The following is a 22,326-nucleotide window of genomic DNA, read 5'->3' on the forward strand; positions in this document are numbered from 1 at the left end:
AGCAAAAGTAGTTCAATTCACTAGAAAAAATAGGCTTAGTACAATGGGGAAATATTTAAAAACTGAAGTTGTCAACAGGTATGTAAGTTGAGAGGGAGACCCTTTATATGGTTAGGCGATCTTCGTTAAAATGAATTATAGTGCCAGCAAATATAGCTATGATTGAACATGAGCAGGTTTAAAGTGAACTGGCAGGCTGACCAGAAATTGGGTTTTGGGGGTTCTGTGCTTGTGCAAATCAATATTCGGTGCCTGTTAATGTCCACAGCAAAGTTCCTGTTGACTTCTAAAGGGCCAGGTTTCCACCGCCGGTGTTTAGGCCAAATGGCATCTGGTGTTTCTGAATAGAAACTAGACTAGGATAATATTCAGAAGACTGCCCCTGAAAAAGGATTTATTTTTTCCACTGTATGAGCGTGTTCACAACAGGAAATAAAAATCAAGGAGAACTGCTGGACTTAGTGTTCTGTTAACAGAGAGAGGATCTAGCAACATCCAGGGAGCCACATGCTGTCTGTCATTTTCCCAAGGTTCCTTCAGCTCCAGGCCACTAAAAGAAGTGGGAACTCCACTTGGACAGTAATCACTGCCTCTAGAAGGTAGCAAGAAAAATAGGTGAATGACACCGTACAGAAAGTTCAAGGGACTCACAAGTGAACCCTTAACTAATATTGACTAAATCCACAGCTAAAAAACTGAAAATCAGAACTTCACAGCTCAGATGGAGGTGCAAATTATTCACCTGCATGAAGACAGGAACTCAGCTGGTATGAACTGTTGGGCTAATCCATGTTGTACAATGAACATCAAAGTTTTGTTTTCCTATCTTAATCATACTGTCCACTCTCTAGACTGGTATATCTGGACTGAAGAGAAAATTAAAAAAAACCAACAAACAAACATCTGTCCTCTTGACAGTAGTATGCAGATTAGGATGTGGAATATAAATGAAACTTGAATACATGACTACAAGATCTTTTATATTACCTTATTTAACTGGGAACCTTCCAAGTAATTTAATTACTTACATTTACATTAGCCATAAAGCAGTTTACTAACTTTGAAAGTCTCACTTAGTCATGCATTCACTCAAGACCTATTCCTCAGATCAGGCTTCTAGATGGGAACCATTAGTAAAATGGCAGCTTTCAATGAGAAAATTCCAAGAGAGAAAATTCTGTGATAGAAATAGTGATACTAATGGCATTTCTATAAACAGTTTTGAAAACTCATTTTTAATGTATACATTCTTCAGTAAATATTTTCATAATGTTTTTCTACTGTAAGTTTTCTTTTAAGTTTATGAAAGGAGATATCAGAAATACAGTTTTCATCCACCTTGAACCAACTTGCAGGTTGCTAGCTTTGTAACAAAGCACTAGGAATTCTGTACATTTTCCCAAAAGAAAAACAAAAGAAATTAAACCATGCAACAACTATCCACTTATACTTCACAACCACAATTTCTGTAAAGTTGTGTATATAAACAATTTGGGAACTATTACAAAGAACAATATATTAGATTCAATTATGAAAACATTCCATGCATTCAGCAAAACGAGAATCTTAATTTCTTTAAACTGTATTGTTTCCTCTTTCCGCTCCAGGTGTACAGTTTATCATTAAGACTATCCATTACTTGGGTAAAAGAAAAGCACTAAGATATTTTAAAATTTCCATTCATAGACAAATTGCATTAATTTCATCTTCCTTTGGGGCCATTTTTGTCAAATAAAATCAGTGTCCAATTTTCCAAGACAATCAATCCATATACTTTCTAGTGAAAAACTGACTAGGAGTGCTGCTAACTGGATGGCATTCTGAAGGGAATACTGGGCAGGAGAAAATTACTGTGCATAAATTAGGAACAGCAGTTTGTTTAGCAGCAAGTCTGCTTTATTTGCAAAAAGTTTTATTAATACGTCAAGTGATTCAAGGACTTATTTGGCAACCCTAAGCAGTCAACTCCCTCTGTCAAGAGAAAAAAATATAACACTTAAGTCATCTAATTTTTAAAGCTTTTTTGGGGAACACGTCATTACTTAAGGTCCTCAGACCACTCCTCAGAATGCCACTTCTAGCCAAGTGTAGAGACTGGAAACCATGCAAAACAAATTTTGGACATTCACTATAAACCTAAATTTAAAATAGGTAAAGTATTTGTGTCACTTACTAAAAAAAGCAAGCAAAATGGAAATGTTATTTACAACAAGCAATAGCACTTTACATGATTTCATTTAACATTCCCTTTTTAAAAATCCCTGTGGAAAACTGTATTTCAGTTCAGTTTACATGGAATCCTAGATAGGCATCAAGGCTTAAGCGTTACTCCCTTCCAGTAAATAAAACATCATCAATTTGCTCAATTTATTTTAAACAAATCAACTTAGAAATGTCATTGAATTAAACAAAACTTTTGAACATATAAACATATTTGCCATGTTCTTGACATAGGTATTGATACCTGTATAAGTTAGTATTCATTTATTAGGAAAGCTGTCAATTAGTAAGGCATGTCTTCAGTACAATTAAAATCAGCTTGTTTCTTTAGCTATTCTTGTCTTGCAAGTAAATACTATCAAACTGCAGTCCTGTATAAGATAATATTGGATGGCTGATCAGTACCATTGGTTACAGCTTAATTTTTTTGCCACACAAAAACCAAAGTCAATCACATGAAATAAATCATGGCTCTTTACCAGAATTCAGTAAGTGATGTTAATTATGGTCCTTATCAAACACAAGTTTGGAAAGGCTATTTATAGTGTACATGGCTGAGCATGCACATTTATAGATACAAAGAAACCTGCCAGTTTGATAGGATGCAATTAGAGTGCCTGAAAATAATGACAATTCTCAAACACCATTTTAATCAACAGTTTCAATTGGGAAATATTCTTTATTTTACAACTGCTACACTTGCATGGAATTTCTTATAAAAACACTAACCCCTTCAAGAAGTCTAGATGCATATTCTACATACTAGAGGTTAAGGCAGTAAAAAAAAAATGTATTCCTGATAACTGGTGGTCTTGACAATGTCAATTAAAGCTGTCTGTAGCCATTCTTTCATTCTCCACCAAATCCTTAAAGTCCTGTACAGTTAGTGAATGAAAACAGCTGATCTTGCTTTTAAAAAAAATTAGCAAAGGGAAAAGTAATTAATAAAATAAGGGGAAGGAAAATATGAATTAATTTTATTTTAAGAGTTTAAAAATGATCAGGGATGAGTTTTAAATGAGTCTGAAACTACCAACCAACCAACAAAACAAAAAAGACTATAAAGGATAAAGTAGAAAACAATAGAAGTGATTTTCTGCACATTGCCACATTCTTAATTAAAATATATTGTTACTTTGAACAATTCAAGTAATGTAATAGAGGCTATCAAAAATAACTTCATGAACCATACTCAAGTTTCAGCAATCACATTCTCAGCCTTTTAGCCCACCAATTTTTATTTTCTTTAACTTTTTATAATAAACCATGAAGGTTGAACTGTACAAATGGATTTTTATTTAATTATTTTATTTGCACTTGTGATTCCTTTAATAGTTAGCATGCTTGGCTAACCAGCATATTGTAAAAATATGGCAGATTATGTATTTAATCAAAGCACTGATTTAGGCATGAAGCAAAATCAAATGGTAGACATTCCAAGTTTCTTATGCATCACTCAAAAGATGCAAGAAACACCACTTGTTTTATAGACAACTATTTTACAGACAACCCTTTCTTAAAAAAAAATCAATACTTTATTCCCAGCTGTAGATGAGATAGGGCATAATCTGTTGTAAACAGGGCACTGTGTTGTAAAACCAGGTGTTTGTTTATTTTTTTTTTTTTAAAGATCTTTCCCTTACAGTGGAAAAAAAAGGACTCTTCAAAGCATCTTCCAGCATTGTAGCATTTTCTGCTGCTCTCTATCACAATTTCCTTTGATTCCTTTTTAAAGATGGTCGTGTTCACAGCAGTTTTGTTTTAAAAATCAGTTGAAATATATAAAATTCTGTACATGTTCACAAATTATTGCATAAACAGCATAATCTTCATGACAGCGTTTCACCAACACACGTCCATCTCAGGAAATTCACGTTTCCCTTCTTGCTTTTTTCTTCTTTTTAACTTGTTTTGGGGACTCCCAGCTATCTTCAGACTTGGCTAAAAAAGTTTGACAAACAAAAAACAAAATGAAACCCACCGTAAAGGTTCAGGACATTTATGCACAATTCACTTCATCTTGTATTAATGTGAAATGTACTGAATTAATATTTTTGAAGTTATGCAGAAATATAGCATGTACTGTTCAAGCAGTTTTTGCAAAGTTGTACTTGCCATGCAGGGCAGGAGTAGAATTTGATCAGCCATGCAAAAGACAACCTAAATTTAAAATAGTCTATTGCTTAAATTCCTCTCACATGATGCACTCTGGTTTTGTACTTTAAAACATTTAGGAATCTTTCAAATTATTACACAACAGTAATCTTTTCAGCCCTTTTGTAGTTAAGTTAGGATTCTCTAAATTTTTAGTACTCAAGTGACAGTGGTCTAGTGTACAAGCTTGTTCTTTTCTAGACACTTTAAATACCCAAATCCAATCTCACTGTCACCTTGTACTCTCCCCCTCTGCATTTGTTGTATCCATCTGTCGGCTCCCCTCATATACTTACATTGTAAGCTCCTTGAGGTAGGCACCATCTTTTTGTTACATATGAGTACAGTACCCAGTGGAACAGGTTCCTGATCCCTGGTTTGGGGCCACTAGGTACTAATTAGCACAATGCAAACAAAAACCACACCATCACCAATAGTTTAGGCTGTGGTGCATATGACAGAAAGCCATATGCCACATCCACCTGCCCAGTACCCAGCTACTCCCATGTTATCACTTGCTCTTTCATGACTACTACAATTCACTGAAACATTCTGAACTACAATCTATCATTGATAAATTAATACTCAAATTTGCTCAATCCAAAGGAAAAAAAATATTCAACTGTTAATGTTTTTCAACAAGGCTGGTCCTTAAACACTATAGTGATTGGCCCCTTACAAATTCCAAAACAGAAAAGATAATCAAGACTCATAGCACTTCTTAGAGTTAGTAACAAGACAGGTAGGTGTTCTACAGGCTTTTCATACAAGTCTGCCAAAGCATCTGAGTCATAACACGAATCTCCAGTTCTGACTTTAGTAAGCAAAATTTACCAAGTATGCTGAATTGTTCATATTCCACAGCACGATACAAGTGTCCGGTAGGGACTCAAAACACTAAACACCAGTTTCATTTGTGATACAAAAAAGATTTGAATCCAGGTTTCCATACAGCGAAAGGCTAATGCATTTGCCAAATACACGTCTTCCTTCTCTCCTCCCCGCACCCAGCAGATGGTTAAATATTACTCCAGTTATTAAGCATGTAAATTTAACAGAAAGTCAGTATGATCTTCATACTGGGTGTTACTTACTTTGTGGAGGAGGCACACTGTTTTGCTTAATATTGGGACTGGAAACATCTGTCTCTTGTAGCATCTGTGGCACTTGGGAAGAGATCTTGTCAGAATCACTCTCTGATACAATTACAGATGGCTCAGTAGAAACAGCAAGTGGAGGAGTCTCCTCAAGCTATTTTGAAACAAATATTTTTTGGATTAATTTGGTAAAGTATAGATTATATAACATTAAGAATGGTTTAAGCACTGGCATTTCTGGTTGAATACTTACATGTCTTTTGAAAGGATAGTACTGAAAAAAATTTAAACTACGATCAATGTCGTGTCAAATTTTACCAACAGAGTCATAAGATCATTGCTGCCCTCTAGTGAAAAAACTGAATTAATTAGTCTGAATAAAAGTTTAAGGGGATACTAGGCCATTTCATTCCTCTAGTCAAAGTAACTGGGGTGAGGAGAAAGGAAAAATAACCCAAAAGAAAGAGAATTTGATCTAGTTTTCAGGAACGTGTTTATTACAGCTGCTTAGTGCACTGTGAAATATTGCATACTTTTTATTTCATAGTAATACAATTGATCACTTAAGCAAGACCATGCATAACTCCAATACTGCATGGTTCATAAGATCACATTCTACAGTCATCAGAAAGTGTCTAGTTATGAATATTGCTTAAGTATTCACAACACCATGTCTGTGCAGTCATCTACTACTAGTAGTACTATGATAACATTATATACTTGCAAAATTTGTAAGATTTTAACGGTGACCACTGTATAACGGCCTGACAGAAAGATACTTTATAGCGTTATCCCATTAACTACATTATAGTATTTCGAAGAAGCAAATTCAATTACTGCATGCTGTTTTGGAGATCACTGAACAGGTGATAAGAAGGAACTGAGAGGGGTAGGAGTGCGTCTACCATTTATATCTGCACACAGTGGTGCATGGTAGCAGGGGGAGCACTGAGTGCACAGACACCAAGAGTGGAATGAACATGTGCAATCACTCGAAGGAGAATAATTACACTAGTGCCTGATTTGACCTAATACGTAACTAGTAGCACTGGGATTTTCTGAAACTCACCACTACTGAGTTTCCAAGGGTGTGTACATATGAATTCCCATTAGTGACTAGGATAGATTCCAGGGGCTTTTCGCACCAGGTCCTACCCACTACATGATGCTGGTAATGTCAGCAGCGGGAGAGGAAGGTGCTCAAACCCTGCTCTCTCCCGCTGTTGGGGCACTCAGGAAGCACACCTTATGTTACAGTTTTCTATCTTACTTTTGCTTTTCTAATTTTATGGGCCTTTACTCAATACTGACTACCAAAGGAGACCTTCTTCACTGTTTCAGAAACTTTTTTTTCAGAAATTTTCATCTTGAAGCAAAAGAATATGAGGAGTTGCTCTGTACCTATCAAATCTTCAGAGATGGCCAAGAAAATTGAAAATACAAGGAGGCTTATCTCTTGCATTGTCAACCCTGGAAAATTACACTATGATAGAACCTCACCCTGAGGAATCTTGGTGACTAAAATTATATTAAACAACTTGGCACTCATGGACAGCTGTGTTTAATTCTGTTCAGCTGACTCAGTGCTAGCTCTAGGCTACCTAGCTGTAACTTCAAGGGAAAAATAGTTATAGAAAAGAATTACGTTCTTAAATTTGTGTATACAGGCCTGTTCCTGCAATCTTATACAGGCAGGCAGACTGTTTCCCACATTGAACCCATATACAATGGGGCTCCATGAAGGCATATGGGCGTACCTGCACAGATCTAATTGAAGGTTCAGAGCAAAAGGCGCAACTTAAGTCTCCAGACAATAGTGTGCACCAATCAATCCATATAAGGGTTCCATGTGGGACACAATCTGCCTGTCTGATACATTCATATCAAAACTAGAGTTGACTTTTTAAAAATGAAGAATGAGCAATGAACAAAATCTGCTTAAAACAGTCACATTCTGACAAGGTTATCAATTTATAAGAGAAAATGAAAGACTAAAATCTTTAGAGTTTTGATTAAATAATTTTTTTTTTAGTGCACTGGTCTTAGTTTTGTGAAAAAAATTTGTGAAGTCCTATAGTAAGAGAATTCTGAACTTCTAATATGGATAGGCTTTTGGGAAAAAAATGTATTAGATTTTTTTAAGTACCTCTGAACCCTGCTTTCCAGATCTGAATCTAGAAATCTTTTGTATCTCAATTAAATTCTCAAATTATTCCAGTCTTCTCTACTAAATTACTTGCAACTCTGGGCTCAAACACAGAAACATGAGCAAATCATAGTGCACAGAAAATTAAATGGCAAACAGAAAAGAGGTCAAAATTTTCCAGAAAAAAGTCACTGACTTACAAAGTTTTTTTAGTTCTTCAAGCAGAGTTTCAATCATTCAGTTACGTGTCAGTTCTGTTTCAGGCAAAATAGACTAAATGACCTTTTAATGGTAAAGTCATCTTTTAATCTGCATATTTACCATTCAAGATGTATTTAGAAAAAAAATCACATAAAAGGATGATATTTTAGGTAGCTCTAGTGCCTGAATATAATTTTCAGAATATTTTACACATTAAAATATAAATCAGATTCTTTATAAAAATCTTACTATATCTCTTTCCTTTGGCTATCTGTGATCTTTGCTACAAAGTTACTCTAATAACTATTTGAAATATAGACCTTGTTATCTGTGGTAAATCGAGGACATGTTTTAAAAAAAAATTCTAATTTTACATGCCGCAGTTGAAACCTAAGCTAAACATCATATACCCATACAAGAAATTGTACCACACAAACAGCAGTTTCAGTGACTTTTAGTTTTAGTCATTACATAGCTACAAGAATCTTTTACCCACAGAAATTGACAAAACCAACAGTACTACATAGTTTTAGTGGACTTCTTAACTTTTAAATAATATTTCATTTACATGTAACACAATTTTGTAAACCATGCCAGATGTTTTCAGTTTATATATAAATGCCATCTACACTGAACATGATTCCAGCCTATTACCAGAAGCAGAGATCCTGTTCTGGAGGATGAGCATCATTCAATGACAATATCTAAAGATGCTGCTGCTTGGAGAAAAAGAGGAGGGGGGAAAAAAAAAAAAAAAGTCTGCCTCCTTTCTCCTCTCTTCCCCCACAACCAAAAGATCTCTTGCTGTTTCGGAGAGATGAAACTGGCTGCCAGAGCATCTACCGACTTAGATGACAAACAGTTCTTTTCACACCTGTTACATGCAACTTCCATATGCAATTTTCCTCCAATTTTTTAATTCTTGAGATGGGAGTGCATTTTAAGATTGATTATGTAACAGATACAAGATTAAATTCCCTGAAAGTAGATTTAAAAAATGAATCTTATGTGTTTCAGTTACTTCCCCACATCAAATCTGCTCAATTTACAAGTCTAAAGATGTTTTTTCAATCTACCAACACTGAACTCAGCCTGGAATCTGAAGGGCCAACACAGCTCACGGAGAGCCAGAATAATAAAGATTTTGTAACTGAAATGTAACAATTCTGTTAATGTGGATGCCAGAATAAAATATAATCCAGGTCTCACTCCCATTCTTATATCAGGTCTGATTTATTACTTTGTAAACCCCCAGTTAATGCAAGCATATTTTATTCAGTTATACGCTTACTTGAACAATAAACACAGGGTAAAGGTCTACTGAGTCAGCAGACCTGCCCTTTAAATTAAGGAGGCAGAAGTGCACCTAATCAACGTTCCAAGCCTATTTCATATTTGAAAGCACATAGCCTAAAGTGATGGTAATGTTAAGGATGTAGACAAGTTAACAAAATGTTTCAATGCAGTTATTCATCTTGAGTATTTCAAAATAGGAACCAAAAAAAAAAAAAAATTTTTTTTAAACTAGTTCATACCTCAGCTGGTTCACTAGTGCTTATGGTCTTCAAAGAAAAAGTTATTTCCTGTTGTGGTTGAGCTTTTGCAGTATCCTCCTGAAATTCCTCTCCAACCTCTCTATCCAGGTCTTCAGCATCCTACAGAAAAAAGAAGGGAATGAGCCAACAGCTGCAGAAGAATTCCATTTATCCTTTTCCTGTTAAGTCTTGGTTCTGTTGAGATACTACCTCAACTAGGTGGCATGAGTGACGTTGAGAGTAAACATGTAAAGAAAGTATTAGATTAATACAACTGGACGTGCAATATAGGCCAGGATTATTACAAATAGTTTCTAGAATGTAGCACGAAACTATCTATTGAGGTAAGATAAATCAGTGATGTCCTGAAGGCAGTGACCTATACATGTCAATTACTTATCACAAACAAAATAATTAAGTGTGTTTTAAATTATGAAGCACTTCAAATGTACGTACAAAGTGAGTGTGAAATTTAAAGTGAAGTTCTATTCTGAAAAGCAATTGTGGGAAAAATGCCATTTGGGGTTTGATATTTGTTAATTATACGCTCAGTTTACAAGTAAAAAGACGTTTCTAACTACGAGCCCTGTGGACTAAACCTAAACTCAGTTTATTTCATACATCAATACAATTAATGAAGGTTTTGCAGAAAAAGCTAGGCCCTCAGTGATATATATGCAACTTCACTGTCTTCAAATCAGGTCTACAGAGAAATCTTTCTATTCTATTTTAGGTGTTTGTACAGCCCCAACCACCACAGTATCTGAGCACCTCATAATCTTTAATCTACTTATCCTCACATCACCTCTGTAAATTAAGAAAGTACTTTTAGCCCCATTTTGCAGATGGGGAACTGAGACAGAGGCCTAGTGACTTGCTGAAGGTCACACACAGTCTGTGGCAGAGCAGGAAACTGAATCCCAAGTGTCCCAAGACCAAAGCCATGCCCTAACCACTGGACGATCCCTTCTCCACACACTCCCTTCGGCATGCACAGGTGGAACCAATCAGACCGTAACAATTCTGCTGATGAACGAGGAATAGAATTCAGCTCTCTCATTTTTAGTTAACGGACATCAAAGGCAGTGGAAAAAACCCCAAAACTTACTTTTGGTCACTCAAATCAGCAGATATGACTGACCACACTGGAAGTATATCCACTGAGTAAGTACCACCCATCTGTACACAATCACTTTTCAGATGAGAAAAATCATTGTCAGGCCTACATTAGTGTTCTGGATTTAAACTGTAAACTAGTTTGTTCTACCATAATAGTCTAACCTTACAACAGGCTCTCATATTGACAGTTCTATATGCACCCATCAAGCAAGAGATTTAAGCAATTTAGGTTTTTTAATCCCTTTTATAAACTCTGTGGATGGTAAGAAGTTACTCACCTTTTGTATATTTAGGTTGATATACTAATCCAAAAAAGGCAGCCTTCTTAAACAGAGAATCAGAACTAAAAGTATTAAACAAGGACTTTATGAAACATATCTGGAGATGCAAAATTAAATGAAATTAGAGTGTAGATAGCACTTGATTCCTTGGATAGGAATCAATCTGACAGGATAATTGACAGGTAGGTTACATGCAACTATAGTACCTGGAATTCAGAATATATTGCCTCTGCAGATCCCTGTTGGAGGAGTTGTTTCTTGCAAGCCACAGGCCATTATACAGAAGAGACAGAAATCCACAGAGAGTGGAATTTGAGCATTCCAAGCTGTGGTTTTAGAAGCTCTGCTCCTTTAGAACCCTCATTTCTTCTTTACTGCAAGTAAGATACTGCAAATCTACATTGCCTCTCCCTCTCTCCAAATGCATTAGTTACAAATCCCAGTTACTGGTTAAATCTCTTCATGAAACTACCTCTGCAGAGTCTCACTGTAAGTGTCTGGCAAATAGTACCAGTCTCAAGGAACGAGACCAATTTAAAAAAAAAAAAAAAAAAAAAAAAGACTGAAGGACCACTTTCCCCCCAAAACATCCCGTAATGACTCCAGATTTGAGACAGTAATGATTTGTAAAAAGTCTACAGTTGAACTGTGAAAGGCAGCCCTACATTTGATACACATTTGAGCACAAGCAGCTAAAGTAGTTACTCTCCCAGTAGAATGAGCTCACTCTGTCTGGGAACACTAGTAGCACTAGATAGAGGTGAAACTCGTGTTATCTTTGCAAATACTACAAACTATTGAGGTGACCTAAGGAACGCTTACTCCTGCCCAGGTAGTAACTAACGTCTTGTTCAGACCTAGCTTGCGGAGATCGAGCATAGCTTCTCCTAGGAAGTTATGATTCCTGGAGACTTAGAATTTCATATAAAAATTAAGCTAAATCACGACCTTAGGTAAGAGTTTTACCACTATATCATTATGGTATAAAAGATAGTCTGCCAAAATAACTTCCCTCTCACTTATTGTACCTATATTTAAGAAAGGGAAAAAAATGATCTGGGAAAAACAGGCTCTTTAGTTTGACCTCATCTGTATCACAGAATCATAGGAAGGGACTGTGAGAGGTCCAGTAGTCCAGTCCCCTGCACTCATGGCAGGACTAAGTATTATCTAGACAATCCCTAGATGTTTGTAAGGTCTTAGAACAAATTTTGAAACAGTAAAGACGGAGATAAATGGTAACTGGGATAAAATACAACATGGTTTTACAAAAAGTAGATCATGCTAAATCAACCTGATCTCTTTCTTTGAGAAGATAACCAATTTTCTAGACAAAGTAAATGCAGTAGATTTAATCTACCTGGATTTCAATAAAGCATTTTATACAGTTCCACATGGGAAATTATTAAATTGGGATGATGCCAATTAATGAGAACTGAAAGGTGTGTAACAAACTGGTTAAAGGGGAGACTACCACGGTCATGCTGAAAGGTGAATTACCAGGCTGGATGGAGATTACTAGTGGAGTTCCTCAGGGATCAGTCTTGGGAGAATCTTATTTAACGTTTTCATTAATGACCTTGGCACAAAGAGCGGGAGTGTGCTAATAAAATTTGCAGATGACCAAGTTGGGAAGTATTGCCAATATGAAGGAAGACTGGCATATCATACAGGAAGACCTGGATGACCTTGAAAACTGGAGTAACAGAAATGGAGTAAAATGAAATTTAATAGTGCAAAGTCATGCACTTAGGGACTAACAACAAGAATTTTTGCTATAAATTGGGGATATATCAGTTGGAAGCAACAGAGGAGGAACAAGACATGGGTGTACTGGTCGACCACAGGATGACTATGAGCTGCCAGTGTAATGCGGCAGTGAAAAAGGCTAATGCAATCCTAGGATGCATCAGGAGAGGTATTTCCACTAGAGATAGGAAAGTGTTATTACCATTATACAAGATCCTGGTGAGACCTCATCTGCAATACTGTGTGCAATTCTGGTGTACAATGTTTCAGAAAGATGAATTCAAAGTGGAACAGGTGCAGAGAAGGGCTACTAGGATGATCAGAGGAATGCAGAACCTGTCTTACACAATGAGACTCAAAGAACTTGGCTTGTTTAGCCTAACAAAACGAAGGCTGAGGGGAGATTGCTTTCTATAAATACAGAGGGACAAACACCAGGGATGGAGAGGAGTTATTTAAGTGCCAATATTAGCACAAGAACAAACTGGCAATCAAGTTTAGGTTTGAAATAAGACAAATGTTCTAACCATTAGAGGACTGGAGCTCTGAAACAGCCTTACAAGTGGAGTAGTGGGGGCAAAAAGCCTAACTTGTTTCAAGACTTAGCTTTACAGAGGGGATGGCATGATGAGGTGGCCTATAAACAGATATGGCCCATCCATGACTGCTCTTAGGAAATCTCTCCAGTGGCTGAAGATAGAGCCCTTCCCCATCTTGTGTCCTGAGTTACTACAGAGAATTCTTTACCAGATGTCTGGCTGGTGGGTCTAGCCCACATGCTCAGGGTCTGATTGCCATGTTTAGGATCAGGAAGAAATTTTTCCCGACATCAGATTGACAGAGACTCTGGAGAATTTTTTGCCTTCCTCTGCAGCATGGGTCAAAGTTACTGGTCTAAATTAGAGTAAATTGTGGCTTCTCTGTAACTTGAAGTCTTTAAATCAACCTTCAAGGACTTCAGTAGCTCAGCCAGAGATTATGGTCTTATTACAGGAATGGGTAAGTAGGATTCTGTGGCCTGCAATATACAGGAGGTCAGAGAAGATGATTATGATGGTCCCGTCTGGCCTTAAAGTCTGAGTGTTATTCTGCTATGTAATACAATGTCCAAGCAGTCTCTTCTGAAAGACAGGACTCCTGCTGCAGAGGAAAAAACAAGAATGGTTGCTAGATGCACCCTTAGTGAAAATCAGAAACCTTATTTTACTGAGGATGATAAATAGTTCAGGATAAGCAAAACTGAACTGGTTTGGGAAGAACACCCACATTTTCCCTCATGTTTCATGACTTCTCTGTTGATCAATAATTAAATATTTGATGTTGAATGAATCTGATGATTCTAAAAATTGAATCATGTTCACCAAAAGAGTCAGGAAGCTATTTATAACTGGCATTAATCAGTCAAGTATTTGAAGAATCATGTTAATTCTTGACAAGAAGAAACAGAATGTAATTCAAAAGTACTGAAAAATCAAGTGCATCTTTTAAAATCAATCAAGGATTTTGCCCCAGATAGATCAATAATACAATACATGTTCTTATTTTATTTTACCTGTGCAGGAGAGCTAGCTTCTTCACCTTGCTTCTTTTTCTTCTTCTTCTTCTTTTTGGATTTGCCACTAGTACAGCTCTGGTGAGTTGGCTCTGCTTTTTCTCTCTCATCATCTGAAGCCTGAGTATTAGAAGTACAAGACTGAGTCCAAAGAAAGTATAATTTCTCACTGCTTTTCGCTGACCTTCTAAAGATGGTATGCATGTCAATCCTTTGTATCGTTTGTATTTAAATTTCTTAAAGCTGCAAATGGCCAGATACATTGAACTGGTAAAATTAAGAGTATTTTGGTTACAGAAAACATTCTTTTCATGCTATTTAGCAAATACTGTCAGCAGCAACTTGAATAGCAAATGGCCAAGATAATGACATATTTGCTTTGCATAATCAAAACACCAAAGTCATGCTAGGCACAAGAGCTTTGCTCTCAATACTAGCCTAATAGCTTGAAATTTTTAGTCTACACTTCTAGCCCTTCCTTTGTAAAATTACTCCAGAGTATAGAGGTAGAGCCAGTGCTAGGATAAGCTATATTAAAGATACTTTGAAAAAATTTCATCCACCTGAAATTGTATGGCCGAGGAGCAAAATGCAAGCACTGAGAAAATGTTCATTTCAAGGAATTGCTGCCCCATACCAATTCTAATTGGGCAATCAAGAGTGAAACACTCCATTACTGAAAACATTAAATGTTCTCCTTCTTGACTGCTGCGCTTTTACATTTGTAACAGTAACGGCACCACTATACAGGTTCAATGAAAAGTCAATGTAAAGTGGGAATGAAATTGTTTGTTTATTGCTACCATGCACTACAATAATCCAAAAAAGGTAGTAAAGAATAAGGTAGGTTATCTACCTTCTGAATGTCAGATAATGGTTCCTCAGGCTGTGGAATAGAAGAAGTCTTTTCTTCATCTACCCAGTTCCCCCACTCTTCTGCTGGTGCATTCCAATCAGAGCTGGGATCAGCAGAAGAAAGACCATCTACAAAGGTTAAAAATAATGACAATTTCAGGAAAACCTACTTACTCTACAATATGATTGCCAGTTTTCAGAAAAATGCCAAAAGCACTTCAAAAGTCAATCCTGTGATAAACGCTACATTTTCTTGCTGTTAAGATATTAAAAATAATAAAAATGAGTATTCGTACTGTTAGATTTATTTAATGAGTGGAAGAGGTTTGATGAGAGCTTAAGACAGAAAACCAAATAGAATACATTTATTTGTAATTGGTCACATAGCTTCCATTTAAACAGTGAAACTGTTGATAAAGCAACTGAATTGCTGGCTGGTCAGTCATACAGTATCAGAAAACAAGACCTAATTGCTTTGAGATCCTCCAATGGAATGCATAACAGAAGGACCAATTTAAATATTTAAAATATTACAATATTTTAAATTTCTAAAGTGATTTTTTTCCCTAGATGGGCAATATGATTACTTCAATAACAGTACAAAATACTAAAAGTCCACAAAGATGTAAATTTCTGGAGAATTAATTTTCTTGGCCAAAATTGCTATCAGTACGAATTCTTTATGAACTGCACCCACATTTACTGACTAATTAAAATCTTGGAAGAAAGATACTTATTACATAAATTGGTACAAAAAGGATATTAGTTTTCATTTTCAACAGTTAGCCCAGTTCTTCAAACCATGGTATGAGCAGTCAAGATACCGCTTTGTAAACAGACTGGTATATAACTGCATTCTGTTGATTTGATGTCAATCTTGAACTTAAAAGGTAATTTACTGAGTTTTTGCATACTGTATTTTTCTTCAAGTTTTGCAGATCTTTGCTCCATTTTTCCACTAGCTTGTTTACCTCACTGAGGACTGTGCAAATATGTTGTCATTGATGAATTTGACCAATTTAATAAATCAATTCATATTTCATAGACTAGAAACACTGATTAGAGGGAATTATGAAGAAAGGCGGAAACACTCTTTTGTACAGAGTGACAGCAAAGTTGGTTTCAAAGATAACATCTTATGCCATATACCATAAATATGAGAGGAGACTAAAGAAATTAAGGTATAGGGAGAACAAACAGGAAAAAACAAACCAACTTGTTTACCAATGATGAATTGTCTGAATTCAGAATATTTATAATTCGCATCCCTTTCATCCATGCACTGACTGCTCCAATCCTTTAAAATACTGCCAAAACTGAATTCCCTCCCACCTTGGGGTGAAGTTAGTGTACAAGCTAGTAAGACAGACTGATATGGTCCAATTATAGCCTAACATCTAAAATCCTTAGCAAAATACTGGCTTCTCCCTTGAAGGTCCCAAAGTTGTCCGTTCTTTTCTATTCAATCTGATTCTGGAGCTACCCCTGCATCTGAGTACTACTTTTATTTGTATTCAACCTGAAACAGGGGTTAATGTACACAAATATGTACGCTTTACATGCTTCCCACTTCTTCTCTCACATTTGTGCTTCAGTTACTTGATATCCATGACATCATTAAACTATGTAAGCATAAACATTCCCAGAGGCTCAGCGTGCTCAGGAATTTGAACAATACCCTTTAGAATACAGACAAGTGATTGACCCTAAGATGATTCTAAGAGCTATAAAAAATAAGTTTGTATTATTAAAATCGGATGAAAAAAAGACTGAGTGCTGGACTAGTTGTGTCAAACTGGTTATACAGAATCTACACTATTTTCATATATTATTTCCTTGCCGCTCTTAAAGATACTATCTTTCTACAAGCAATTTAGTAATTGTTTAATAAATAATACAATAGTGTATAGTTGACAGGATAAAAAACTTACTAGCCAGTAACATTATAGGTACTGTTTCCTAGACTAATCAGCCAATGGATATGCACTAGATTGATACGGAAAGTTATCTGCTTAGATTTGACCATGGAAATAAACATGCATAAATATTACGCAGCTTAATGTGAAAAAAATCTGAAGCTAGACAGTAAGCTTTCTTTACTAGTATTAATAGTAGGGACTAAGATTTAAATCTGCAGTTATATTAATATTTTATACTCTTCACATTTGGAAAGACTTATCTGTGTTGAGGAACTACAAAATCATATTTCAAATTTACAAGAAAAATTCGAGAGTTGATGATGAAACAGCTTTATATACCAGTTCTTAAATGATTTCAGGGGTATTCACTCTGGGGGACATTTATATAGTCAATAATTGTGTGCTTTTACTATTATTAGATGGTTCACAGAAAACAGGCTGAATTCAAATGTCTTCCAATACTCAATAAAGCATACAGTGTGCTATGACCAATATGTAAACTGAGCTCAGAGGCTTGTTATGTACTCATGCTGGAGTATGAACCCACTCTATTGGATCCCATAGAAGTATCTCTGTAATATCAAGCCAGTACAGTTCACTATGGGATTCAATTACTTAAGACTATTGCTAGTAAAAACCAGAAGAAACTGGATAGTTTTCTTCCATATCTGATCCATGTAAATTTCCTTAACCAAGTGTTTTAGCTTAAAAATAACTATTTGAGGACTATTTTATATTTACATATCATTAAAACTATGAATTTCAGCTGTAAGTTTCCCCGATATCTGTGCCTTAAATTTAATATTACAGAAATGAAAGATATAAAGCAAAAGCAACAGAATATAAAACCAGAAGCCAGTTGATGTAAATGTTCAGACTGTGGCTGAAAAAAAGCAGAGAATTTTAAATCACGAGAATTTTAGAGGAACATACTTAACCCAGACCATTCATCATCAACATGGGGCTGACTGCGGCTTAAATCCCACTGAAAATCAGAAGCACCAGGCTGAGTAACTGGTTCATTGCTGGATCCTGAAAGAGAGCAGAAGGAATACACTTATGAAAACTTTGAAATTTTTGTTAGCTTATAAACTTAGGTCTGTGGTGCTGAATTCTCTTATTTAAAAATAAGAGGAAGTAACAAGGTGAGGTAAGAAAAAAAGGAGAATCCAGCAAACAAAAGAAAACTTTTATCAGAGAATTCTGAGTGAGCAGGAAATCTGCTCTCTCTCCTCCTCCTGTGCATATTTTAAGTCAGAAGGAGCAAGAGCAATTATCAGGATTTCAAAACTCATTAGATTCACTATGACATTTCTTGCAATTTGAAGTTCTACATTCAGAAGGACAGACATAAAAGTCTTCTGGAAGTTCTCTCTATGCAGCAGGCTGGCCTGCTAGTCCAGCAGAAACATACTGAACTATGGTACCAAATTTAATCTCTTTTTCAAGCCAAGAGAGGGGAACACTGCAGAGTGCACACAACATTCAGTCACAGAGTGCCTCTAAAATGAGGCATATTCAGAGGGAAGAGCAGGAACTTAGAGATCCCAGTAAAAGGAAGGGAAAAAAAAAGTAAAATAAAAGGATAGAAATACTGAAACAAAAAGACACAAAATGAAGGGGTCACAGGCTATGGGGAAAGAGATAAACACTGACTACACAACATTCCACTGAACCTTGTTTATTGTTGTGTATTGAGGGTACAACAATCAGATTCTTATGAAATTCTGCAATTCTGCTTTTCTGAAGATACTTATAGCAGTGGTTCTCAAACTAGGGTCCACGGAGGGTACCCAAGGGGATCTGAGAGTCATGTCCAGGGCCGCTGGCCCCACTGATCAACTCCTCCCCCACCCTCCCAGCACCTCCTGTACACTGTTCTGTGGCTTTCCAGAGGCACTGGGAGAGAAGGGGAGGAGTGGGGACGGGCCACGCTTGGGGGAGGGGCTCCTGGATCTTAACTTTACTAGTTCTTAAGGTTTAAAGGTTTCACCATTGAGTGCAGTGTAGCAGGACAGAGTAAGAGCAATCATCACTGCTGGCTGTTATATGCAATACCCTGCTGAGTACAGATGCTGTCCCCCAAGTGTTACAGTCAGCTGTCTTGATTGTGCAGGAGGCAAAGTTCCCAAGATAAATCAATACTGGTGGAGCATTGAAAGAATGCTAGCAAAGTTTTCCAGCACCCAGAAGAGACAGTAGGTGGCAGTGCTCTGACAGGTCTGAGAAATCTATGAATCCTTTTATTCATTTCCTTCCTTCATGGTCCACTAGGATAAAAGGATTGCCTGAACTTCTCTCAACGTGTTCATAAACTTTGCAGCTACATCAAATCTCATGCTTCAGGGCTTCAGCCAATTGTCTGCAGAGGTTGGGAAGGAATTTTTTCCTGATGCACAACTGGCTGGGTTTATTCTGCTCTGGTTCTCCCCCCCACCCCATCTTTCTCTAAAGCAGAGATTGGCCAGAATGGGGGATGACACACCAGATTGGGGAGATCAGTGCTTTGAGGTGGTACAGAGAATCTTGTTCATTAGATGCCTGACTGATATGTCTTGCTCACACAATCAGGGTCAAACTGATTCATTTCGGACCCAAATATCTGGCAATTTCTCCCCAAGTGAGTTTGGCAGGGACCTGGAGGGGCTTTACGGCTTTCTCTACAGCATGGAACATTGATCACCTTCTAATCTCATGTAATTAATTTCCTACCATAGCTGGGACTTTAGGAGAGATTTAAATCCCCGTAGTGGTAGCAATGCCTAATCTCTGTCTGTGGCACACAACAGTTTAGTCTACTGAGAATGGATGTTTTAGTCCAACTAAACTCACTGGGCTCAATATAGGAGTATTTGTGGGAAATTTAATATCCTGTGATGTCAGACTAGACCTAAAGGTACTTTCTGGCCTCAAATTCTATGAAATTAGATAGTGGAGCACCTAACTCAGGTGTTGGGGTGCCAAAATACTAGGTGTAAAGAATACGGTGATGAAGCACTGAGGCGCACACAACAGTGCCAGATAAGAGACATATCCAGGTGTAAACACACCAAAGTACAGCAGAACCCCGTTTATCCGATCTAATTGAGACCAGGGCTAGAATCAAAAATTCAGATAATCCAGAGAATGCGAGGCTGCAGCACCATCTACCGGCCGTAGGAAAGATCACCCACTTCTGGACCTGTGCGCACTGGTTGTTCAGTTAATACGAAGAGCCATATAATGGAGGTCAGACAATCAGTGGAACGGGGGGGGGGGGGGGGAGGGAGGGAGGGAGGGAGGAGTGCCACAGAAAAGGCAGAAACACTAGAAAAAAAGAAACAGCTGAGATGCATCACAGAACTTGCACAAACACTTAATGCAACGGCTTCATCAAAAATTTAGGTAAATATGTCAAACTGACTGGAGGAATGGGTAAATAAATATGCAACAAAGGAACTCAGAACTGGAATGAGACAAAAGTGCAGTCTCCAACATGTCGCTTCTGCTTTGTTGACAGTCTTCTAGGAGGTGATGCAGTGTTTAGAAAGCAGTATTTATACTTGGCAGAGGTAGCATACAAGAGTTATTAGGAGGTCTAGCTTGTAATCCTCTCTGCTACTGCACCTTTCAATGGTAGAAAATACCTTAAGAGTTAAGGGAGTTATTCCAGTTTCATACTAAGGAGCTAAGACATAGGATTGTAAATCCTACATATATGGCATCTTTAGGGAATTACATTTATGCTCCATCAGAAGTCTGAAATTTACATCTGCAGCAATGGCCAAGTGTTCCTAAACACAGATTGTTGCCTCAGTGTCTTTTCCAGATCCTTCCTGATCTGCTTATCATTCATCAGAAACAATCTCATATTTAGTCTAGCTTTGGGGGTTTTTATTTATCATTTTGGAGAATGAGGTATTTATTCTAATTGCATAACACTTACATGTATAATACATAAAAACCAATTCTATGCTTAAAGATGTGGCAAGTTTTCCCCTCAATTTAGGCTTAGTCTACACTAGCAATTTACATCAGTATAACTACGTTGCTCAGGGATGAGGAAAATCCACACCCCCTGAGCAACACAGTAATACTGACCTAACTCCCGATGTAGACAGTGCTATGTTGATGGGAGGGTTTCTCCTGTTGACACAGTTTCTGCCTCTTGGGGAGGTGGATTACCTGTGCCGATGAGAGAAGCCCTCCCATTGGCATACGTAGTGCCTTCATTGAAGCACTACAGCAGCGCAACTGCAGCCGTACTGCTGCAGCCTTTTAAGTGTAGACAAGCCCTCAGTCTTGAGAGCCACAAACTATAACCATTTCTGCAGAATGATTATTGCCAAAAAAAGGGTGTCTAATTTAAGTATAGTTACATGCTCTATTTCCACTTGTAGAAAAAGCTTTGAAAAGTTTAACATACCAGAAATTGCAGGATTTAGTCCTAAGGAAGTGAAAGAAGCAGAATTTTGTTCAGAGGCCTTTATCCTTCCATCTACATTCCAGGCAGCTGAAAAAAAATGAAGAGCTTGATAACGTCACACTTTATTTTGCCATGTTGAAGGCATCTAAAAATCAGTTGTCTAAAGCTGTAGGAACAGGGTCAAAAAAATCAGAAGAAATTCCAACCACAAGACAAAGTCCCATCCTAGTAAGATATTACCTGTGGCTTTACGTTTACTCTTGCTTACTGAGTACTATAAGACTAAGTGGGGGAGATAATATTTTTTAATTGGACCAGCTTCTGCTGGTGAAAGACAAGCTTTCAAGCTACACAACGCTCTTCTTCAGGCCTGGGAAAGGTACTCAGGGCAGGTCTATGCTTAAAATGCCTCAGTGGCTCAGCTTCTCCCATCAGCGTACTTAATCCACCTCTGCGAGGCACCAACAACATAGTTAAACTGATTTAAGTTTCGCCATGGCCTCCGGGTCACAGGTAAATACAAGGTGGAAAAGATTGTTTAGCATGGTAACATATTCTAAGGCAGTGGTTCTCAACCAGGGGTCTGGGGCCCCTTAGGGAGCTGCAAGCAGGTTTCAGGGAGTCAGCCAAGGATGGCAGGCATTAGAATTGCTAGGGCCCAGGGCAGAAAGCCAAAGCGCTGCCACACAGGACTGCAGCCCAGGGTCCCGAGCCTCGCCACCTGGGTCTGAAGCCGAAGCCTGAGCAACTTAGCTTTGTGGTGCTCCCTGTGGCCTGGGGCCCTGGGTAATTGCCAGGCTGCTATCCCCTAATGCCGGCCCTGGCTTTTATATGCAGAAAAAGAGGAGTTGTGGCACAGCTGGGCCGTGGAGTTTTTAATAGCATGTTGGGGGGAGCCTCAGAAAGAAAAATGGTTGAGAACCTCTGTTGTAAGGAACAATTGAAGGTGAAATGGCCCGTTAACTCCTCTGCAATCATAGAACAAAAGCGGGGAGGATTAGGGGTTACAGGTAGTTGTAATAATCCAGTGTCTTTATTGAGACCATGTTTTTAATGTCTAGCAAAATTATGAATTTAAGCTCCCAGGTTCATC

General features: G+C 37.4%; 1 protein-coding gene across 2 annotated transcripts in view; it reads right to left on the reverse strand.

Moving 5' to 3' along the window:
- Positions 1–1,270: 1,270 nt before the first annotated feature.
- The window catches only part of MTDH (metadherin), a 51,549-nt gene continuing 30,493 nt past the window's right edge, over positions 1,271–22,326 (reverse strand). The window contains exons 6-12 of one of the 2 annotated variants that reach the window (XM_074944061.1): positions 21,234–21,320; positions 17,762–17,860; positions 14,911–15,038; positions 14,055–14,174; positions 9,354–9,473; positions 5,469–5,625; positions 1,271–4,161 (exon numbers count right to left, since the gene is read on the reverse strand). In XM_074944061.1, coding sequence (XP_074800162.1) covers positions 4,091–4,161; positions 5,469–5,625; positions 9,354–9,473; positions 14,055–14,174; positions 14,911–15,038; positions 17,762–17,860; positions 21,234–21,320 — 782 coding nt within the window. In that variant the 3' untranslated portion in view covers positions 1,271–4,090. The remainder of the gene's footprint in view (positions 4,162–5,468; positions 5,626–9,353; positions 9,474–14,054; positions 14,175–14,910; positions 15,039–17,761; positions 17,861–21,233; positions 21,321–22,326) is intronic. The other variant, XM_074944060.1, reaches the window with a different exon arrangement.

The sequence above is a fragment of the Natator depressus genome, chromosome 2 (assembly GCF_965152275.1).
Source record: "Natator depressus isolate rNatDep1 chromosome 2, rNatDep2.hap1, whole genome shotgun sequence".
Classification (NCBI taxonomy): Eukaryota; Metazoa; Chordata; order Testudines; family Cheloniidae; genus Natator; species Natator depressus.